Source organism: Macrobrachium rosenbergii, chromosome 47 (genome assembly GCF_040412425.1).
Source record: "Macrobrachium rosenbergii isolate ZJJX-2024 chromosome 47, ASM4041242v1, whole genome shotgun sequence".
NCBI lineage: Eukaryota > Metazoa > Arthropoda > Malacostraca > Decapoda > Palaemonidae > Macrobrachium > Macrobrachium rosenbergii.
The window spans coordinates 22,864,820-22,889,547 of NC_089787.1; the positions used below are offsets into that span (position 1 = coordinate 22,864,820).

The 24,728-nt window shown below is 35.6% G+C and overlaps 1 protein-coding gene across 1 annotated transcript; it reads left to right on the top strand.

Annotated features, from left to right (window-relative positions):
* The first annotated feature begins 603 nt into the window (after nt 1-603).
* LOC136830893 (uncharacterized) lies at nt 604-24,121 on the top strand. The gene is made up of 5 exons (XM_067090864.1): nt 604-732; nt 2,875-3,021; nt 3,324-3,713; nt 22,418-22,570; nt 23,614-24,121. The coding sequence occupies exons 1-5, from the start codon at nt 604-606 to the stop codon at nt 24,052-24,054; spliced, it is 1,260 nt and encodes a 419-aa protein (XP_066946965.1). The 3' UTR covers nt 24,055-24,121.
* Nucleotides 24,122-24,728: the final 607 nt, after the last annotated feature.

Genomic DNA, 24,728 nt, shown 5'->3' on the forward strand with positions numbered 1-24,728 from the left:
CATAAATATTCCAACAAGATTATGACACGTGATAAAACAGCCCTTTAAAAAAAACCTTCAGATTCATAAATATCACTGCGCTAGAATATTACAATTACATGATGTTAGGGAAAAAAAACACCCGGCAATTGTAAACATTATAAAAAAAAAAAAAATAATAAGCAATCTGTCACTTTCACTCTCGTAACTACCCAAGTTCAGTTTCCTCATGCATGAGAGTCATGAGATATATTTTCTTTCTTCCTTTAATATCACTCTATTTTCAATCATTCAATTATTGCTTCCCCTCTTCACGGACTGATTTCCTACCAAAGACACATTCCCACTCTCAATTTTCGTCTAATAAAAACCAGGTCATTTTGAGATATATCCGCTTTCTTCCCTATTACCAATCATTCACTTATTACTTCCCCTCTTCACGGAATAATTCCCTACGAAAAAAAAATCCCATTCTCGATTTTCAGTAAGTCATTTCATGCACGAGATACGCAACTTTTCATTTTCCCTTTTTTGACATAATCCAAAACTTGTTGCATGACACTGAGAGCATATGTACCGACGTTCGTCACTTCCAAAATTTCTAAACTGTCAATCAGACTTGCAATGGCCAATTTCCAGTCTCGTAATGCTGTAATCTCGAGCATGAGACACAAGAGAGTGACTGATAGCGCACAGTTCTCAGAGATCTTACAGAAATTGCCCCCATTTTTAAGTCTCGTGATTCCAAGTCGTGTAATCTCATGCATGAGAGGTGAGCTATTACGTTTTTTTGTGTTGGTTATTATAACTGTTATTACTGTTATTGTTCAGGCTTAAGGCATTTCTAAACGGACATTACTCGCTAAGAGTGATGTCCTTTTGGTAATGTCACCGAAATGGAGGTTCGTATTCAACACAATAGTGAAAGAATGAGTAGAGGAATGTAAACGGAAAATATAAATAAATTGAACAATAATAAACACGGCCATCGAAACATTAAAATGTCCTTACATGACAATAAAAAAAAATGAAAATATGAAGACACTTCCTACAGCAAAAAATATAAAAAAAAAATCAATAAAAACAGAAAACAATTAATTCATGTTATTGTCCTGTGCATAACAGCCAACACCTCGCCAAAATTAACCTAACTCAGAAACCCTTACCACCGGAGGATAAAAATCTAAGGAAGTCTACCCTTAACGCTTTAAAAGAAAAAAAAAAAAAAAGACATAGAAAACGAGGCACTGTCGACTCACTTGATGACATGCAAAGCCATCGATATGCAACACGGGTGTGACCTCAAATCGACCGTCGTCGATTGTCGTAGAATAATAACGACTATCAATCAGTGGCTAAAATGACAGATTGGAATATCGATCGGCATTCGAGACGGCCCCTTGCATCAAGGTTAGAAATCAGGTGGTATATACTGAATAAGTATATAAAGAGATCTGGTTTGAATGCAAACGAGGCATTGCGTCATTCCACGTACGGCAATAGACTGCTAATCCTTGTCTGCTTTCGGGACGCACTTACAGAAAGTGAGTGAGTGGTTTCTTTCCATACCAACGAATTGACAGGAAATTGACGCGTCGGGTGATTTTACTGAAGCTGAAAGTGGTAGTGGCTGTATTTGTTCGTTAGAAAATGTATTACAGACTCGTGAGGCGTGTTATGAAAATGATTCTACATGTTGATTACAAAAATGTCGTTACAAATTCACGAAATTTGCATATACTGTTAAGTGAATTACAGAAATTTATATGCCGTTATCATTACAAAATGTGTTTTTACACGTTGATTACAAAAATTACGTTACAAATTCACGATATTTGCACATTAGGTAAAGTGACTTACATCGATAAATTCTCGTCATTATTACAAAAATGTATTTTTACATATTACAAACAAAATTACATTACAACCTCACGATATTTGCATATACGGTAAAGTAATTTACAGCGATCTATTTATGTAATTATACAAAATATATTTGTACTTATTTATATAAAAAAAATTACATTACAAACCACGAAATTTACGTACGAGGTGAAGTGAATTACAGATATTTATTTATCGTTATCATTACAAAACTTAGTTAAATTTCAAGCCCAGAAATATTACGAAAGACGCGAGGTACATGTTTGGTATATCAATAGCCTTGAAATTTATCAACACATGAATGGTACATGACATAAATCAATAGCCTTGAAATTTATCCATACATGAATGGTACATGAGAGATGAACCAATATCCTTTAAATTTATTAATACACGAATGGTACATGAGATATACCAATATCCTTTCAATTTATCAATGCATGATTGGTACATGAGAGATGTGTCAATATCCTTTAACTTTATCAATACACGAATGGTACGTGAGAGATAAACAATATACTTTAAATTTACCAATACATGAATGGTACATGACAGACAAATCAATATCCTTTAAATTTATTTATACATGAAGGTACATTAGAGATAAACTAAACTTTATATTTATTATACGTGAATTTTTAAGACACTTAAGTATAGCTGAAGTAACCTCATGATAAATATATATATATATATATATATATATATATATATATATATATATATATATATATATATTTATTATTACGAAATTACAGCAATACATTTCAATATCATAAGTATGGGAAGAATGAATTTGGAGGTCACTTGAGATTGAGATAAAGAGAGAGAGAGAGATTTTGATACTTAAATATCTAAAATGGGCTGTTTTTTTATTCTTTAGTTTATTTTTAATTTTTGCTTATTTTTATCAAACAAAAATTATTTCCTTATTTATTTTGCAGATGACAAGCAAATTTTTATATGACTTTTATTTAATTTTTTTATTATCCTCAAATTTTTTTTTTTTTTTAGATGGCCAGCAGTTGGTTAATTGTCTCCACGGTTGGGGCCCTACTGGTTATCGCGGAAGCCGGGCCTAAAGCCACCTATAATTACCTGCCGCCCCCTTGCAAACCCCTGACTGAATATATTACCGAGTACCAGACGCAAATCGAACAGGTATGAATTAATATTTGAATTAATAATAATTTATAAATCAGACATTTCAGTCTATCGTCATACAAACATAGCTTTTTCAAGGTCAGTCTGTCAGTCTAAAACCCAATTAATATCGTTATCACAGGTCCCAGTCTACGAAAAAGTCTACAGGGACCACAGTCTGTTATTTCTGATCAGTCTGTCAGTCTAAAACCCAGTTAATATCGTTATTACAGGTCAAAGTCTACGAAACAGTCTACAAGGACCACAGTCTGTTATTTCAGATCAGTCTGTCAGTCTAAAACCCAACATTGTTATTCCAGGTCCCAGTCTATGAAACAGTCTACAATGACCGATACATCCCCACCACAGTTTACCAGCCAGTCTACAACACAGTCTCCACCACCCAGTACCAGACGCAATTCGTCCCCCAGTACGTAACCCAGACTACCACTCAGACTGAAGTCAAGTACGTGACGGACTACAAGACTGACGTGCAGACCGTGCAGAACACACAGTTCGTCACGAAGACTGACGTCGTGTCCAAGTTCGTCACCCAGACTGAATACACGACGATTTTCCAGCCTCAGTTGCAGTTCCAGACTGTTTTCAAGACTGAGTACAGGACGAAATATCTCACGCAGACTGAGGTGCTTCATAATACCGAGTACCAGACGCAGTTCGTACCGCAGTACCACACTGTGACGCAGACGGTACAGTCTTATAAGACTGTCTGTCCTAAGGAAGGGTACAGTCGTTAAGTGGTAGACTTCGAATTTGGGAAGGAAATAAAAAAAAACTGGAAGACTGAGCTGGAACTGGAAGACGAAATTGAAGTTGACTGGAAATTGCAAATTGGTAAATTTAACTTCAAAACTGATTAATTCTACTTAATGTCCTATATAATTATTGAGTTGTTTCTCTCTCTTTCTCACGGAAACTGGCTTTATTCTGTCCCCAATTAATTTGGCCAATAAAAGTGAAAGTATATGACTTTTCTTGGGCATTATTAAGCTGCAAGCGGGTATGCCCCACACTTGTGGCATCTATTCTACTTAATTTCCTATGTAACTATTGAGTGGTTGCTATCTCCTTTTCCAGCTCGATAAAAGCAAAAGAATATGCATTTTCTTTGGCATCATCAAGTTGCAGGAGGGTATACCCCACACTCGTGGCATCTATTCTACTTAAATTCCTAAGTAATTATTGAATGGTTTCTATCTCCTCACCGAAACTGGCTTTATTCTGTCCCAAAAATTCATTCCAGCTCAACAGAAGTGAAAGCGTGACGCCACTGACTTTCACTCTTCAATTTCGCCTTCCAGAAAGGTCTACGTGGAATTAACTTTGAATGTGAAATGTGTCAATAAAAATGAAGATTATTGTAATGACAAACATGAAGATTACTGTAATAAAAATATGAAGATTATTGTAATAATAAAAATGAAGATGATTGTAATATACATATAACGCACGGGGGTCTGGGAATAAATACTCTGAATAAAGAAATGTAATAATATTTTCCTTTCAAAAGCTGTATAAAGAGGCATTTAAATAAACGGTCTTGAAGCTTACCTGATTTATTATCTATTTAAATAAATGGCCAAAGAATATACGAAATTCTTATATACTTTTGTAAACTGACTGTATTTAATCCAGTCAACTGAGTGTGAAATGTGACAGTGGATAGGAAACGCCCTTTTTATAAAAATGCGTTATATACTGGTATCACTTTATCATTATACATCTTTCTCTTAAGAGAAGGTAGCTTCATATACTATTCTTACTATTCTCAACAAGTCTTTGGGGATGAAACTGCTACCCCTACGCCCTTACCAAAGCTGACTGCGACCCACTGCAATTGAAAATCTATCAAAGGTGATAATTCAAAACAGATTGATGAAATACAACGAATATTTACGCTAAAATACAATCTGGATACTGTGACACGACTGAACTAATTGGGAGATAGGCCAAAAGGTCAGTTACGATACAACGGATTTTAACGTGAAGATGCAAAAAGAAACAGTTTGACTAACTGAATTATATCATTCAAAGCTTTAAGTCAAGGTTAAAACAAATTTTTACTAATGTGAAACAACAACATTGACTGACTACCATGTTTGTAATTCAAACTCATTTCTATGAGATATAAAAGAGTAAATTAAATCAGCCACTTCGAACAGTTGGAATCAATACCTGGATTCCATTATAATTATTATTATTATTATTATTACCTTATTATTATTATGATTATGCAATTAATGAATCAAGGAAAGCTAGCCTGCAGGGAATCAAAAATGTATTCGTCAAACAATGAAAATATAATATAATACAGAAAGAATTCACTTGTACACTCAAAGGTCAACCGAATCTGAACTTTCAAACAAGGGGCCATTATAAAGGTTGTTTTTGACTTCAGATTATGATGTTTGTTCCCCATTTCTAAGGAAATGTTATTCCCAAATGACAATTGTATGTAAATTTCCTCTCTCTTCAGTCTCTCTACACTCTCTCTTTATCTAATTATAGATTATTTTATCTCTTATAATCATAATTTATCGTTGACCTTTAAGATTATGGCAATATATAGATATATAGGTAAATAAATATGAGATAGATAAGAAATGAAGAGAGTGCAACGAGAGAATAAGATAATTCCGTGATAAAGTGAAGTATTCAATATTTCTTTTAATAAATTATTGAGAAAACAGAAAACTGTCTTGTTTATTTGGTATGATTTTAAAAGAGAAACTGATGATGAATGAAGATGATTTAATATTAGTTATAGTTCACATCTTTTTTTATTTTGATAAAATACATAACTATTCTGCAACTATATAGCAATCTTGATGCTTAGAGCAACGATGCTGAGCATAGGACTTGCCTGACTGACTAAGATTAAGATAATAATCACCGATATAAACTATATTGAATAGATCGTTATATGGAATGGATAACCACAAAACTTATACTTGTTATCAAACTATCCTTGGCAAATCAACCTTTGAATTACCCATAACCAATGAACGTTCATCATTTTAAGATTGCATTTTCGCTTTTCTTTGAGATTAATGCATCGACTATTTTAATATTTCATTTCATATTTAAGAAGTATGTTTGAAAACATGGTTTTTAATTTTTGCTTTATTTATTGTACAGCTATTCATTTTTCGAATAGAAATAAATTCTTTACTGTTTTGGAAATAGAGAATTAAATGAGATATAGATTCTGAATGAATGAACAGATCTCGATTAAAATGCCGAGGAAAAATAAATACTAATGAGGTTCATGCTGATGGACCGAAACCACCGACGCCCAGTGTGGATGAATCCCACGTATATAAATAAATATATATACCTTCCTTCTTTTTATATATCCACAATATCGACAAAAGACTGAAAGTATGAAGTATAAAATGTGAAAAATCAGATAAAGATATAATAAGAACCAGCATTGCAAAACTATATTACAACACTAGATATACAAATACAAAGCAACACATATAATCTAACAGTAAAACAATAGGCTGTGTATTCAGCCATATAACACCATTGAGAAAACACAAAAACAGAATATTATCAGATCCAAATGGCAAGCAGATCTGACCTCCTTACAGGACCTCCCCACATATCGCCCCAATTAAGAACACAAGGTCAAGGCCACTGCAAAACAATCCCCAACCAAATACTTCCCAAGAAATCAATCAATTTATTAGACCCATAAGGATAAGAAACAGAATGTCAAACTAATGTAATAACGTAAAATCACAAAGTAATAACATTAGTAAAGATAATGTACATTATTAACCACCCCTGAGTAACTAAAACGCATTATAAATATAAATAAATAATAAGCCCAAATCCTTCCCAGTCATGTTCCCATCATAGGAATACACATACAAATATACTGTATTTAATACGTTTATCTTACCTTTATAATGTGTTTATAAACTAAAAGGTCCTTCTACATTCATATATATAACTTTTTATGTCCTGTTTTTATATAAATTTTATATATTTGACCCTTCACTCCATTTTAAATGATATTATACTACACAAATGCTATTTGACTTCCTTCCTAAACCTTTTGTTTACTACCTCCGTGTCTGTCTGTGATGATAAAGGCCATCAGCAATTTGTCTTTTCTAAACTGGGATATGGTAGTAACATCATTTGTTACTGAAGTAATGATATTTACCCCAAGTGCAAACTACTGTTTGGTAACAGTTCGGACACAAACACTGCACCAATAATACATTCAGCTTAGGAAACAGCAAATTGCTGTTTAATTCAAAACTCACTCATTATAGAAAAGGTGGTGATACGAATTTGCGGATTTTCATTTCAGTTCAATACAGGATGAGGAAGTGACGATCAATAACTGCTCAAGCAGGAAGAAAAAAATATGTGCTTGTTCCCAGAGCCTGTATTGAATCTTTATTTTAAGGGAAACAAATTATTGTTGTAGAGTTCACAGTAATTTACTTTTTATTTTGTTCAGCCTCATTATAATTCCTCGCTGTTTTTATTAGACACACACATATAATAATGAGAGTGAGAGATAAATATATATTCTGATGTATGTAAAATATATATATATATATTTTTATTATATATATATATATATATATATATATATATATATATATATATATATATATATATATATATATATATATATATATATATATATATATATATATATATATATTAATAAAAATATGGCTGCTACAATTTTAAAGGACATATATGCATTTCATAGCTTCAATGCTTTAAGATGTGATGAAAGAATTTATGGAGTCAGATGGAAGTAGGTCAGAGACTCAGTCGTAAAATCTTTGTGTTCAGCAAATAGTTTGATTCCTCAGCTATCTGCGTGAGAGCCTCAGCAATATTGCCGGTCAGGTGATCTTCCAAGCGTTATGTATATTCGTGAGTACGTGCGTTAGTTTGATCTAGATTATGCCAAAATCTGCCCTAAAAGTGAGTTTGATCGTTCATTAACGTGATAGAACTGCAGTTGTCTAGACGTAGCTTTGGAGAGGATCCAGGCTTTGAATCGGCAGATAAGGTAGAGTTTGAAATCTCTGTTTTTATGGGAGGAAATTGAACTTGTGATTTTTACCATGATTTTCTAATCATTATGAACTTTTGAACTGGTGTGGAGATTTAATATGAATATTCATACCTCTTTCATATTATTATTTTGTCATGTTACGTTTGCCATATCTTGGCTATGCATTTTACACTTTCCATTATTGTGTTTTGCATTTCATGATTTTTGGGAGTTTTCTATCATGTTTAATTCTTCCAACAGATGTCTGTGGACAGATGTCGGTGGACAGTGTGGACTGTTTCGAATAACATGTGGTAGACTGTTTTTTGACATGACTAATTATTGATTTGGGGAGTATGTGTGAGTTTGGATATTTTCAGGCTATTAGCCATAATGAGACTTCTTTAATCAGAAGTGTTTTGCAGTTCAGAGTTTAGTTATCTAACTCGATATTTCATTTATTATGCATTTTAATCTTTGCTTTGTTTTATTCATTTCTTGTTGGGTTATTTGAATAATAAACTTATTTTTGTAGAAACTATTGCGTTTCTTTAAATAGTCCATTTAATTGATTTGGTGAGAATGAGTGAGATTCGGGTGGGTGAACTTCGGAAAACGATGAGAGAGAGAGAGAGAGAGGCGATACACAGAGAGTGAGAGAGAGAGAGAGGAGAGAGAGAGAGAGAGAGAGAGGAGAAAAATGGATGTAAGTGTTATCGTGAGCGAACGTTCATACGCCTCTTTCCTGAAGAAAGATCGTTGAGCACGTTACGTACACTTTCAAAAAGTGTTAATTCTGTCCTCGTGTTACAGAATTAAATTGGTGGAATGAAATGCTGGCAGCGGTGATTTTAAATGTCTTTTTTAATGTCTTTAATGATGGCGAAAGAGGAGATTGCTAATAGACTAATTGGTAACGTTGATGCCCAAGGCATAGCCGACTTCACCTAAGAGCTAAGGCGACGGGTCAGTGTTGAATGACTGAGTGGGTCGTGATTACGTGTGAAATACGGGGAACCTTTCTTTTTTTTTTTTTTTTTCCGTTTCTATTCGAGTACTGGGAGTGGGGAGTTGTGAAATAGATCTGGATGATCTCTAGAGCAATTTTGGGGTTAACAAAATACCCAAATAAGTGTGAATAGTGGCGATTGTGAGTTAATTACGCAAAGTGATGATTCAACAAGAAACGCGCTGGGTGTCTTTTTGCTTCGCTTCGAGTGGGTGACGTCACAGGCTGCACACAGCTCTGTTGAGAGATAGGTACTTCCGTTTTCTGTTTCAAAATTGGTAAGTACCCCATTCTCGTAAGTTGCGTAGAACTCCGTTTTCTGTTCTTCTTTAGAGGGGTAACTTGTGCCTTTCTCTAGTGTTCTTTTGGTTTCTTTTTTTATGTTGTTACGCTCAGGGCGTGTGATTACTCACAAAATGCCGGACGATGCAGCAAGCACATCCCAATCAATTGTGGTGCATAAAGTGACGAACATTAGTGGGGGAATTACAAATTTTAAAGGGTTAGTTGATGGAAAGCCAACCCAAAATATAGAAACTTTCATTGAGTCAGTGAACAATTATCTGAATTCCAAGAAAATTACGAATGGCGCTGAAGCTTTAACAGAGGCTAAATCATTTCTGGATTTAGATAAAGGAGATATTGGGAAACGAGCACGCAGTTTCGGGTTCAGAAGGTGTAAAACTTGGAATGAACTGCAGAAATTTCTACGAGCTACTTATGGCGGAGTTCAACGTGAATGCGCAGTTCGGAATTTGCGAGAGTTTCTCAAAATAAAGAAGGGCAATGATTCACTAGTCACATACAGTGCGAATTTATTTGATGCAGTAGTTGAGTTAAAGAAATCTATAACAGGTTCTCCATGGGTAACTGGAAATAATATCTCCTTAGATAATTTTGAAAGATTGTTACACTTTGCTTGCCTTTTAACGTCGGTCCCAGATGTAATTGTAGATAGTTTTGATAAGAGAATTGATCAGGATACAGACGAATCCTTTTGTTTGCACAGATTAACAAAAATCTAGCAAAATGCCCGACACTGGACAGTAGTTTTGTACAGGGAGGTGCAAATGTCAGCTGCGGTTTCCAAACCACAGAATAATGATAGTCGCTCGCATTCGGGAAATGATGCAACAGCGAAGACATGTGCACGAGTAGAATCGAAGAAAATTCCAGAGAGATCAGTCACAACGATACGTTGTTTTAATTGTGATAAAATAGGCCATAGTAAATCAAATTGCAGAGTGAGATATTGTTCAGTTTGCAAATCTTCAGATCATGGATGGAGATTTTGCCCAGCCACAAAGAATAGAGATTATTCAGGAAGTCACGGGAGGTTTTTCTAGATATGACAGGAGAATTCCACATGATGCAAGTTCTAGATACACAAAGGAACAGCAGAATTTTCACAAGATAAGTTCGAAAACGGACACAGGATAATGACTAATCAGGTCTTAGAGTCACTAGAACCTAGGCCGATTGTACGTGGATTCTCTAATGGCAATGAAATTTTATTTTCATTGATTCTGGTAGCTCAGTTAACTTAGTAAATGCTGACCTTTTTCACTCGAGGTTTCCAGAGTGCAAATTAGTCCCTTCTAGTGAGACAGTGTGTGATGTACAAGCGAGGAAACTGAATATTTTAGGTTCGTCATTTCTTACGCTTTGTATCGGTGGAAAGACAATAGTAGAATCATTTTTGGTCATAGAAGGATTAGCCTTAGGTGAAATGGTTTTGCTAGGACACCCTTCTTGTATGCGACATAACATCAACATTCTTACGGGAGTTCAGGGGATTACAATAGGTGAGTCAGGTTGTTTTGTTCCATATATACACAGGAAAAAAACTTGTGAGAAACTTAAGACACAGTCTGAGACATGTGTAACACAGTCATTAGAGAGTGAAGATATTCCGCAGAGATCTTTCAAAGGATTTTTGTTGGAAGATGTTGAATTGCAACCGCGAGTTCCTACATTAGTTAAAGTGTCGCTGAAAGAGAAAAAGTTTCCTTCTCAAGTGTGCGTTGTTGAGGGAACCGAGAAATTCAAAGACGTTGTGAGTACGGTGTCAGTGAATGAAATTTCAGTCGCAGGCGTGACTTCAGTAGAATTAGTTAGCTATCAAGACTCAGTGAAAAAATATCACAAGGGTACTTATGTAATTGATTTTGAAGAGTTTAATGAAGAGCATAAATTAGTGAGTTTTTGTGGAGACGGGAATATGTTTCCTAACGAGGAGCAACAGTTCCGAAGTCAGGTTCTACATGAACACTTGGCTAAAGTTGATTATCCTGAATATTCAGATAAAGTAGAGAAAGTGTTGAAAGAATATCTAGATATCATTGCTTTGAAGGGAGATAAATTAGGAGTTACAGATGTTTTAGAACATTCAATCCGCCTAGAAAAGGGTACAAATCCCATATATATTCCAGCATATCGAATTCCTTTTAAGATCAGAGAAGAAGTAGAAAAAGAAGTTCAGAAGTGGGAGTCGGAAGGCATTATCAGACCGTCCAATTCTCCGTTTAATTTTCCTTTGCTTGCAGTTCCTAAGAAAGACGGTAGTATCAGAGTTTGTGTAGATTTTCGTAAATTGAATGAAAAAACATGCCCAGATAGATATCCGGTAGCTTGTTTGCCTGATTTGTTTGTTGAGATCGGTGGCAAGAATATATATTCATCTATAGATCTTATGCAAGGGTTTTTACAAGTTCCCCTTTGTGAGAGTAGCCGTAAATATACAGCATTTTCGGTACCAAAGGGACATTACGAGTTTAATAGGATGCCTTTTGGATTACAAGGGTCCCCAATAACATTTACTAGACTGGTTAACACAGTACTTCATGGCTTGTTAGGAAAGTCGGTGTTTGTGTACATGGATGACATTCTCATATGCACAGATACAATTGAAGAACATCTAAAGGTGTTAAAAGAAGTCCTTAAGCGATTACGGTTCGCTGGATTAAAGGTCAAATTGGCCAAATGTGAGTTTCTGAAGAGAAAATTGTCTATTTAGGACATGTTATCTCTAAAGAGGGGAGTTAGAGTGAATGATGAGAAAGTTAAAGCCATTGTGAATTTTCCAGTTCCCAAAACCAGGAAACAGATTCGTTCGTTCCTAGGTATGTCGGGTTTCTTTCGCCGTTTTGTGCGGAATTTTTCTACAATAGCGTCGCCATTGACAGATTTGTTACGAGAAGACGTTAAGTTTGTTTGGGGTGATAGTCAACAATTAGCTTTTGAGAAGCTTAAGAACGCTTTGGTGAACCCACCAGTTTTGAAGTTTCCAGATTTTAGTCAACCGTTCACCTTAGTGACTGACGCGAGTCAGGAAGGTATAGGTGCGTGTTTGATGCAGAAATTTGAGGGGAAATTACACCCAATTGCTTTTTATAGCAGAAAGTTCAAAACGCGTGGTAGTAACGAAAGGCTGATGTCAGTTGTGGACAAGGAGGCTTTCGCAGTCGTCTCTAGCCTTGTTCATTTTAAGATGTTGTTGTTGGGAAATAAAGTTGAGATTTTTACAGATCATCAACCGTTGTTAGAGCTTTTAATAAGCCAAATTTGTCGCCCAAGAGAGCACGTTGGTTCCTAACATTGAGAGATTTTGATGCAAACCTCAAATACATTGAAGGTAAGCATAATGTGTAGTTGCAGATGCATTGAGCAGATATTTTCCGGTCGAGGATGAGGAAATACACACCGAATCCTGTGTGGGAGAAGAGAGTAAATATTTGGTGTCTAATGTCTCTGATATTAGTAGTTCTGAGAGATCGCATGTAGAGGACATACACGTTCCTACAGTGCATACTTCGGGGAGAAATAGTGAGTCGGCAGTCTCGGGAGAGATTGTTATTCGTGATAGTGAGAGTAACGCAGTGTGTTATATTACGGGTGAAAATGTCACTTGGGACATAGGCTTGCTGGAACAAAAGCAAGATGAAGATAAATTGTTGTCAGATGCTAAGGCATTTCTTAAGGGAGTTTCACCGAAGAAAGGGTATAAGTTGCCTTTTTCTGGTCTAGAGTTGGAGAATAATTTATTGGTGAGAAAAGTTAAGTATAACTTGCGAAGTACTCGAAGCATGGGTGAGATTACACAAATCATCGTGCCAGAGAGTCTAGTACCACAAGTTCTAGACATTGTACATTGTAAATTTGGTTCTCCTCATTTGGGTGTAGACAAGACGTATGAAAACGTCAGGTCAAAGTTCTTTTGGAAAAATATGTTTTCCGCAGTAGAAGCCTTTGTGAAGAAGTGCGCTATTTGCAATGCGAATAAGCCAGCGACGACAGTGTCGTGTCGTTTGGGTTCATATCCCATACCACATAGGCCGTTTCAGAGAGTGCATATGGATATTCTGGGTAACTTCTCAGAGTCCGCTTATGGTTATAGACATTTATTAGTAGTTGTTGATGAGTTGACTCGCTTTGTCGAGATTTTCCCACTGAAATACAAATCAGCTGAGGAAGTTGCTATAGCGTTTTTTAAGGGGATAATTTGTCGATATGGTGTTCCTGAATGTCTGATCACAGACAATGGTAGGGAGTTTATTAATAAGACTTTAGACGGTCTTGCTAATTTGTTGGGGATAAAGAAAGTATCTATAATCCCGTATAGACCTGAAGCAAATGGGTTGTGTGAGAGGGCGAATCGGAAAGTAATCGAAGCTTTGCGCATGACGGTGGGTGGTTCCGATACACATTGGGACAGATCTTTGGATGAAGTGCGATATAGTATCAATACTATGATGAATGACACAATTAAGATATCTCCAGCAGAAGCTTTGTATGGATACAAGTTGAAAGGACCTTTTGATTTGTTACCAGAGTGTGTTCAGGGTGATGTTACGGTCACTTCGTTGATAAATACAGCGAGAGAAAGATTTGCACGTATCAGTAAAGAACTTGAACTTAGTTCGCGTGCAATGGTAGAGAAAAGTAACGCGAAATCGAGGGGAGTAGCTTTTTCGATGGGTGATAGAGTGTTTGTTAAAGTGAATGTTCGGAATGATCTGAATTATAAATTAAGTCCGAAGTTCCACGGACCTTTTGAGATTGTAGAGATCAAAAAGAGGAATAGATTTGTAGTTAAAGATGTAAACACTGGAGTGACGAAATTGACCCATATTTCGAAGTTAAAGAAAGTTGGGATGTAATGGAACATTTGTATATAGTCATGTAATGGAACGTTTGTATATAGTTAGAGGGATAAATGGGTTGATATTTGTATATATATGATATTTTTTTTATTTTTTTTTGTCTCTTGTTCATTTTAGATGTTGAAGTTCTTAACCATTTGTTTTCGAATGATTTTAGGAGTTGAGACATGGGCTAATTTCATACGAGATTTGACCCGTGTGTTAGTGTGTTATGGTGTTATGATGTGTTTCATCATCCGACGCAATGTCTTTGTTGTTTAGGATTATTTTTTTGGGGGAGGTACTTAGTATATCGGACCGAACAAGTCTGATCTTTTTTTCGGGTTGGGAGATCGTATTTGAGTATTTGGATTTTTTTTCCAGTTTCTTTTTTTTAAAATGAAGGGAGCTGTATTGTGAGTAGTTGTAATTGTTAAGATCATGGGAGCGATTGCCATTACGTCAATTGCTATTTTGTTGAGAGTTAGTCAGGTGTTGCGAAATATTTGCTAACCGGAGTAGAACTTTCATGTCTTTTACGAGATATGATACCTTTTAGTGTTTGGATAAGATTCTCAGTATTTTTTTTTTTGTTTGGATAGAATTTTTTTGTGAGTGAGTTCCGTAGAGTTGTTGTGCTTAGTAGTGAGTTGACTGTGATTATTCTGAGATACACACTTGGAATTAGTTCACATTGTGAGTGTTTGACTTTTGCATTAGTAGTTTTGTTTGGTTCAGTAACATGAAACCTTTTTTGTTATTAGACCTTTTTCGAGTGTTTTTGGGAGACTCAGTAGTGACATGGGATAGAGTAGAGACCATGTTCATTTTGGGAGATCAATATCAAGGTTCGGGAGTTGATTATAAGACGAGTTGTGCTTTAGTTAGAGAGAAGTGTGTGTGTGACAGTAGTATTTTCCAGTTGCGAGTTGTGTCTGTGGGTGGTTGTGAATTATCATTAGTTCATAGACAGACTCCGACAGAATGTGACTTTAGACAGTTCCTGCGAGATTACCACATTGAGTCCACCAGTACTCTTCCTGCTGTGTTTTTTGCAAGGAGTATGCAGTTACAATGATGTGCCAGAGCAACAAGTCGACATCATTCGTTCTCCGAGGATCCAAACTGTTTGATTCATCCTGCAGAATCCTGTCTACGGAATTTCTCGTACTTAGCCGTGCTGTATTCAACAGTTCCGAGAAGATAATTATGCGTCATACGCATAACGAGCATTTGGTAGTGGAGGTACCTACAACCAAGGTGCCAATGACGGTTCCACCGTTGGAAGACATTGACGATTCCGTGATGTTCGAGTATCAGGAATATATTATGCCGACAATTTTAATTGTCTTAATAGCTATTTTACTGATAATTCTTGTTGTGGGAGTAGTAAAGCTTATTCGTGTTTGTAAGATTACATGTAAAGGCTCTAAGAACTCAACCCCAGTGACTTTGGAAGTGCGTCATGAGAGCAGTCCTTAAAGCTGCAGTGCAGTAGACATTGCTAATTGAGCATAGCTCTATTCTGTTATGTTTTATACATATGCTTTTGTTTTAGTTTGCCGTTAAGGAGAGCGAGACGCTCTTATGTGGTGGCCGAGCTCTATTTCAGAAAATATGGCTGCTACAATTTTAAAGGACACATATATGCATTTCATAGCTTCAATGCTTTAAGATGTGATGAAAGAATTTATGGAGTCAGATGGAAGTGGTCGAGAGACTCGAGTCGTAAAATCTTTGTGTTCAACAAATGGTTTGATTCCTCAGCAATATTGCCGGTCAGGTGATCTTCCGAAGTGTTATGTATATTCGTGAGTACGTGCGTTAATTTGATCTAGATTATGCCAAAATCTGCCCTAAAAGTGAGTTTGATCGTTCATTAACGTGATAGAACTGCAGTTGTCTAGACGTAGCTTTGGAGAGGATCCAGGCTTTTGAATCGGCAGATAAGGTAGACTTTGAAATCTCTGTTTTTATGGGAGAAAATTGAACTTGTGATTTTTACCATGATTTTCTAATCATTATGAACTTTTGAACTGGTGTGGGAGATTTAATATGAATATTCATACCTCTTTCATATTATTATTTTGTCATGTTACGTTTGCCATATCTTGGCTATGCATTTTACACTTTCCATTATTGTGTTTTGCATTTCATGTGTTTTTGGGAGTTTTCTATCATGTTTAATTCTTCCGACAGATGTCTGTGGACAGATGTCGGTGGACAGTGTGGACTGTTTCGAATAACATGTGGTAGACTGGTTTTGACATGACTAATTATTGATTTGGGGAGTATGTGTGAGTTTGGATATTTTCAGGCTATTAGCCATAGTGAGACTTCTTTAATCAGAAGTGTTTTACAGTTCAGAGTTTAGTTATCTAACTCGATATTTCATTTATTATGCATTTTAATCTTTGCTTTGTTTTATTCATTTCTTGTTGGGTTATTTGAATAATAAACCTATTTTTGTAGAAACTATTGCGTTTCTTTAAATAGTCCATTTAATTGATTTGGTGAGAATGAGTGAGATTCGGGTGGGTGAACTTCGAAAATCGATGAGAGAGAGAGAGAGAGGCGATACACAGAGAGAGAGAGAGAGAGAGATACACGGTGAGAGAGAGAGAGAGAGAGAGAGAGAAAAAGAGGAGAAAAATAGATGTAAGTGTTGCCGTGAGCGAACGTTCATACGCCTCCGTTTCATGAATAAAAAGATCGTTGGAGCACGTTACGTACACCTTCAAAAAGTGTTAATTCTGTCCTCGTTACATATATATATAATGAAAAAATAAGGAATTCATTGTTCCTCTCTTAAAATACTGAAGAATCCTCTCTCTCTCTCTCTCTCTCTCTCTCTCTCTCTCTCTCTCTCTCTCTCTCTCTCTAAGTAAATACAATTATGGCACTCTGAGTTTTGTACATAAATAATGATTCCTTAAACATTTTCAAACGGTTTTTAATGAATTCCGAAAAAGACCTTGACATAAAACAAAAAGGACAAAATAAAGTATATAAAAACCTTAATAATGACGAAAAAATAACCTGAATCAAAGAAAATTGAGTCACTTAAAAAATGAATTCAAGACAAAAACAAATAAAAAACGCGCCGAAGTTTCTTCGGCGCAATCGAGTTTTCCGCTATACAGTCGCTACAGCGTATAATCAAGGCCACCGAAAATAGATCTATCTTTTGGGGGTGTCGGTATAATACTGTATGAGCCGCGCCCCATGAAACTTTAACCACGACCCGGTGGTGGCCTATCCTATATCGTTGCCAGAAGCACGACTATGGCTAACGTTAACCTTAAATAAAATTAAAACTACTGAGGCTACAGGGCTGCAGTTTGGTATGTTTGATGAATGGAGGGTGAATAATCAACATACCAATCTGCAGCCCTCTAGCCTCGGTAATTTTCAAGATCTGAGGGCGGACAAAAAAAAAGTGCGGACGGACAGACAAAGCCGGCACAATAGTTTTGTTTTACAGAAAGCTAAAAAACACTAACAAAAACATCCAAGATATTATCTAAAAAAGGGTCTCTAATTAAGATGGTTTAATTATATGATTACATCATGATTTAATTTTTTGCTAATGAACAATTACAATTCTGGCATTGCCAGTCCAAAAAAAAATAATTAAAAATCATTGAGTTATGTAAAAAAAAATACTTTTTAGAACATTTCTGAAGGACAAAAGAACGCTTTTGTCCTTCATATATCTTACAGGATGGGGCTGCTAGCCCTGCGCCCTTCTGTTCTTGACCCCAGCAGATGGTGGCACTCGTTAATAGCTGGGTTAACTGGTGGGCGGTAGGATGGGAGCTAGCGTTTCAGGATTAGCCATGATGTCTGTATGTTTAATAAACGACTGTTGAGCAATATATATATATATATATATATATATATATATATATATATATATATATATATAGAGAGAGAGAGAGAGAGAGAGAGAGAGAGAGAGAGAGAGAGAGAGAGAGAGAGAGAGGGGGCGGTATTGGGCATGGCAGCTCAGTCTGTCTCAGGGGAGAGAGAGAGAGAGAGAGAGATTTGGCATGGCAGCTCAGTCTGTCTCAGGAGAGAGAGAGAGAGAGAGAGAGAGAGAGAGAGAGAGAGAGAGAGAGAGAGAGAGGTGGTAGCGGGCATGGTAGCAGCTCAGTCTATCTCAGGAGAGAGAGAGAGAGAGAGAGAGAGAGAGAGAGAGAGAGAGAGAGAGAGAAAGCTATCACAATCTTACAGTAACTTTACACAAACTGGACAATCTTAGGTAACACGCAGTTATGTATAAAACAGCATATTCATGATATACGCAACGTATATATGTTATGCATAAATATATATACGTGTACTTAAATATCTCCCTTTTGACAAACAAATACTCAAGATAAAATCTCAAGCATCAACCTCATTCTCGTGGAGGTCACTCTCGAACTTTCTCTCGAAACAAAATCTGACACTTGACATTAGCTCACTTGATGTCAAGGGTATTTTTTTTGGGCATGGGTCTGGGGTCAGTTATGGCTACTTTTTATTTAATTTTAATTTTTTTGTTTTACTTTCTGAGTCAACTTAAGTTTTTTTTCGTTTTGCTCATTTTATTTGGTGAATAATTTTTAAGTTTGCTTTATTTTTCGGGAGAAAGTTATTATTATTATTATTATTATTATTATTATTATTATTATTATTATTATTATTATTATTGTTATTATTATTATTATTATTATTATTATTATTATTATTTTTATTATTATTATTATTATTATTATTATTATTAATTTTGTTGCGTTTTATTTATTTCATTTGCTGAATAGTTTCATACTTGTTATATTTGCTTGGGTGAAATTTATGATCATTATTATTATTATTATTATTAGTATTATTATTATTAACAGTAGTAGTAGTAGTATTAAGGAGTTTTGAAGATATGTGTAAATACGCACCATGGACTCGAAATTTTGCTTATATTTCATAAATGTTACATTCGGCTTTTATATAAATATATATACATACATATATATACATACACATACATATGCATATATATACACATACACACATAAGCCATCAACCCTAACATTGAGTGTATGTGTGTTCGTGTGTCAAATGCTCACTATCCTTTTCACCAGGCAATTACTTCCAATTACTTCCGAGACAGATTACATCATTGTATCAGAAAACTTCTTCACGCACGAACAACTCTACTTAGTACAAGCACCCTGACAATGCCTTTTTTTTTTTTTTTGTCTATAACGAACTGTACCGCAGTGAAATAACGAATTAGTTATAATCATAGAATACGCGTCATTCTAATGGTAGAAATAGATAAGTGTTGAGTGGGGAAGGAGGGTCATTTAATCTTTTTTTTTCAATACTTGCACTATAGAATATACTAAAAGGTATTCTAACAAGTCAGAGAAATCATTCAAGCCGTTTTTTGAGCACTCCCACTATAGATTAAACTACAATAAACAATAAAAGGTAGTTTATTGCCAAAACTGAACTGATTTTTAACTGAAGTGTATTAAATATTCCCACAAAATTTCGTGACAATTTGTATAAAACTTAACTGACTTTTTTTTACTGAACTTTATTAAATTTTCATATAGTATTTCATGACTGTTTTTATGTTACAAATAAATTAACTATATTGACAACAAAGACACAGTCTCCTTGAGGGTATACTTGGCTCAAGACGGCTGGCAAAAATAGGTTATAGGAATATCTTATTTAAAAAATTGCTGTATTTACAAAATACGAGGGATGCAGTATGCCAGAATTACTCAAAAAGGAAAAAAATTAAGGGAATTTAAAATATTGGTATCCTGTTTTGAATAGCTTGCAAAAATAGTTTATAGGAATATCTTATTACAAAAATTGCTGTGATTACAAAAAAAAACAAGGGAGACAGTATACCACAGTTACACAAAAGCCAAAAAAAAAAACTGGACCTTAAAACACTGTATCCCCGTTTGATACAAAACATAAAAAATGAAAACAAAAAATAATAATTTCCAGTCTATTAAAAAAAACAGGAATACAATGTCCCACGTCAAGTCATAACGAACCGCCAGTCTGTCAGTTATTATAGAGACTGATCAAGGCTATATCAGAGGCTTTGGTCAGGAGGAAGCCTGCCTAACAGTCTCTCTCTCTCTCTCTCTCTCTCTCTCTCTCTCTCTCTCTCTCTCTCTCTCTCTCTCTCTCTCTCTCTCAAGGTATAAAGGCTTCGATCAAACTAGAATTGCTGTTAGTTAAGCACGGGATACCATTGCTACAATACGCTCTGAGAAGGTAACTCAACTCAAGCTTTAGTCTATTACAGTGGTGAGTTCTGTAACTACAGAACGCTTGGAGGGTAACTGTAACTGAATTGTGAAGCTTTAGTTCATTATAGTGGTGAGTACTGTAACTACGGAACGCTTAGAAAGCAACTGTGGTTTAATATATAGTTTTTTAGTTTTCTGTAGGAGAAAACTATTGTGCAGGTTTTGTCTGTCCGTCCGCACTTTTTCTGTCTGCCTTCAGATCTTAAAAACTACTCAGGCTAGAGGGCTGCAAATTGCTATGTTGATCATCCACCCTCCGATCATCAAACATACCACATTGCAGCCCTCTAGCCTCGGTAGTTTTTTTTATATTTAAGGTTAAAGTTAGCCATAATCATGCTTCTGGCAACGATATAGGACAGTCTACCACCGGGTCGTGGTTAAAGATTCATGGGCCGCGGTTCATACGGCATTATACCGAAACCACCGAAAGATAGATCTGTTTTCGGTGGCCTTGCTTATACGCTGTAGCGGCTGTACGGAAAACTCGATTGCGCCGGAGAAACTTGGACGCATTTCTTACTTGTCTAGCACTAGTACAAGTTTGTCTTAACTATACAGTAGAACGCAATCGTGGTGCTAAGAGAATCATTTGATAACATAACTAAAATACTGTAAAACTAGTTTTGTGTAAGGTATCGTAACTATAAACAATTACCAACTGTGGTTTAGTTTATAGTACTAATACCAGTTTACTTAACCACAGAACGCAATCGGGCTACTAAGAGAATCATTGGATATCACAACTATAATAAACAGAGGTGACTGAATTAAAGCTATAGTTCTTGAGTGTTTGGTTCCGTAACTATAAATACTAAGCAACTGCTGTTTAAGTTTATAGTACTAGGACTAGTGTACCTAATTATAGAACAATAGAGCAGCCTAGACCCAAACGCCTACTATTGTTTTTTATTACAGAGAAATGGATTTCATTGTTATATTATTATAGTGTGAAAGAAAATCGAAAATAATTAGCCATTATGAGACAAAAATTCAATTTATTTCAAAACAAAACTTATCAATTTTGGAATGACATATGTCTAATTAAACATTATCTTAGTCACTACTACCATAACTGGCCCTTAACTCCCAAATAATGACGAAATACCTATAAATATGGAAGTAATAAAAAATCTGATATATACACAATTCAGCTTAACCATTTTGAAATGATGTAATAGGCCTATAAAAACATTAGTCAGTACACTAGTAACTGAACCTAAACTCATATGAATAATGATGAAATACTTATAAACAAAAAAAGTAAATAAAAAATATAGGTCTAAGAAAAAATTACTTCAGACACTTCAATAATAACTGAACCTTAACTCAGAAATAATAACGAAATACTTATAAATAAAAAAATAAAATACGTTAAATAAACTATCAATCAACTTATTCAAAACATCCGCAACTAAACTTAAAAATAAAACAAGTAAAAAATGCCCCGAAATTTCTTCGACGCAATCGAGTTTTCTGTACAGCGTCTAATCAAGGCCACCGAAAATAGATCTACCTTTCGGTGGTCTCGGTATAATGCTGTATGAGCCGCGGCCCATGAAACTATAGCCACGGGCAGGTGGTGGCCTGTCCTATAGCAGTGCCAGACGCACGATCTGGCTAACTTTAACATTATATAAAATAAAACCACTGAAGCTAGAGGGCTGCAATTTGGTATGTTTGATGATTGGAGGGTGGATGATCAACATACCAATTTGCAGCCCTCTAGCCTCAGCAGTTTTTAAGATCGAGGGCGGACAGAAAAAAGTGCGGACGGACAGACAAAGCCTTCTCAATAGTTTTCTTTTCCACAAAACTAATAAAAAAGTAATAAATAAGATACATAAACTACCAATCTCCAAATCTAATACAACCCCATTTCCAGATGACGACCAAACGGCTGAGCTTTGCGTCAATAGGAGGCCTCGTCGTTGCCTGCTTGTTGGCAGTGGCTGAGACGCAGGAGTACGACGCAACGCCCGAGGAGTGCCCCACGAAAACCGAATACGTCACTGAGTATCAGACGCAGGTGGAGAAAGTGGGTTGATTTAAGTTACGTCTAGTTTAGAATTTGATGGGGTTTAAGTTGAATGTACGTATATAACCATTTAATACGCATGCAATATATATTTATATTATATATATACGTGTATATATATTTATATAATTATATAAGCCTAGGTGACAATCATTCACAACTAGAGAGGTTATTTTCTTAACGGGTATTATAGACCTATCTAAACCGCTGGCAGCTGCTAGACGGTGCTAGCATTTATATGCACATATATGTATGTACACACACGCATACACACATACATATATACACATATAATGTGTATAAACACTAGCATTATCGACTACAGTGGTTTACGTAGGCCTATAATTCCCCTTAAGAAATTAACGTCTCTAGTTGTAAATGATTCTCACTTAGGCCTATACACAAATTCAGTTTTAAAAGCGAAGTAAAAGCACTAAAATTACGCCTATATACATATATACTGTATATTCATAGAAACAGAAATAAAACCGTTTACATTATTCAAAATACGGTTTCATAATGGGTCCTAATGGAGCACCCCCGCCCCACCCCTCTCCATTCCACTCCCCCGAAAACCGATAGCATCAAAAATATGGAAATAACAAGACATGGGCTTAATGACTCACTCTCTCTCTCTCTCTCTCTCTCTCTCTCTCTCTCTCTCTCTCTCTCTCTCTCTCTCTCTCCTCCTCAAAAAATGGACATCATAAAACATAGGCCTATTGACTCACACTCACCCTCCCTCCCTCTAAAAATGGACATTATAAAACATAGGCCTAATGACACACACTCTCTCTCTCTCTCTCTCTCTCTCTCTCTCTCTCTCTCTCTCTCTCTCTCCCCGCCCCAAAATGGACATTATAAAACATAGGCCTATTGACTCACACTCACTCACCCTCCCTCTCTCAAAAAAATGGACATTATAAAACATAGGCCTAATGGCTCACACTAACACACTCTCTCTCTCCCCCTCAAAAAATGGACATTATAAAACATAGGCCTAATGGCTCACACTCTTTCCTCCCTCTCTCTCTCTCTCTCAGATCCCAATCTACACGACCGTCAAGGAAGAAGTCATCCTGCCAACGACGGTCGACAGCGAAGTCTACACGACCGTTGAAATCACCACCCACGTGACGAAGGACGTGCCAGAGTACGTCACGACCACAGAATACAAGACGGACGTAAAGTACCTCACCAAATACCTCAAAGAGTACGTCACGGAGTACCAAACGTCCAGCGTGACCAGCTTGGCCTACGTCCCGAAGTACGTCACGGAGACCGTGTACACGACCGTTCACGAGGAGGAGGTGCGTTACCGGACCGTTTACAAGACTGAGCAGCAGCCCGTGTACGTCACGTCGACGCAGCTGCGTCATGAGACGGTTTATAAGACGCAGGTTGTGCCACGGTTTTATACGGTTGTTAAGAAGTTGCAGGTCTATAAGACTGTGTGCCCGAAACCGGGGTATGGGTATTATTAGTACCATTAAAAACAATTTATTTTTTTAATTAGGTAAAAAATAAATTGAATTAATGGTTTGACGTAAATGAAGTGAAATTGAGAAATTAAATGCAGCTAATATAATATATATATATATATATATATATATATATATATATATATATATATATATATAACTATTGCATCTTTAAATAAAATTTTACTTTTAATATAACATATAATATATATTATATAAAAGCTACTGTCTTTAAATAAAATTCAAATTTCAAAAATGTGTACCTTGTCGATTATTTATCCTTAAATAAAATGGTATTTCAATGTTATTTACTAAAATTCATTGAGAAAAAGTGCAAGTCATAAATACACTATATATATATATATATATATATATATATATATATATATATATATATATATATATATATATATATATATATATAATATAAATATATAATTTTCCCACCGGAACCCTTTAGTAACAAAATTTATAAATGTAATAAAAATAAAAAAAAAAAAACTCCGTCTAACAAACAATGGTTCGAACTCTCGTTAACATAAATAGAGAAAAAAACACACAAAAATATCTTATTTACCTTTGGTTAAGTCGATGGTTGGACCACCACTCTCGATCGGGGAACTATGATAGTAACGACCTTTCCCTACAAAGCGCTGGTAAGGAACTGGGGTCATTCT

What these genes read in the sequence shown, in the direction of transcription:
- LOC136830893 (XM_067090864.1), top strand. Translation starts at nt 604, where the DNA reads ATGGCCAATTTCCAGTCTCGTAATGCTGTAATCTCGAGCATGAGACAC. An exon ending in ACCAGACGCAAATCGAACAG is followed by an intron (nt 3,022 to 3,323) that starts GTATGAATTAAT and finishes TTGTTATTCCAG; the next exon opens with GTCCCAGTCTATGAAACAGT. An exon ending in ACCACACTGTGACGCAGACG is followed by an intron (nt 3,714 to 22,417) that starts GTACAGTCTTAT and finishes CCCCATTTCCAG; the next exon opens with ATGACGACCAAACGGCTGAG.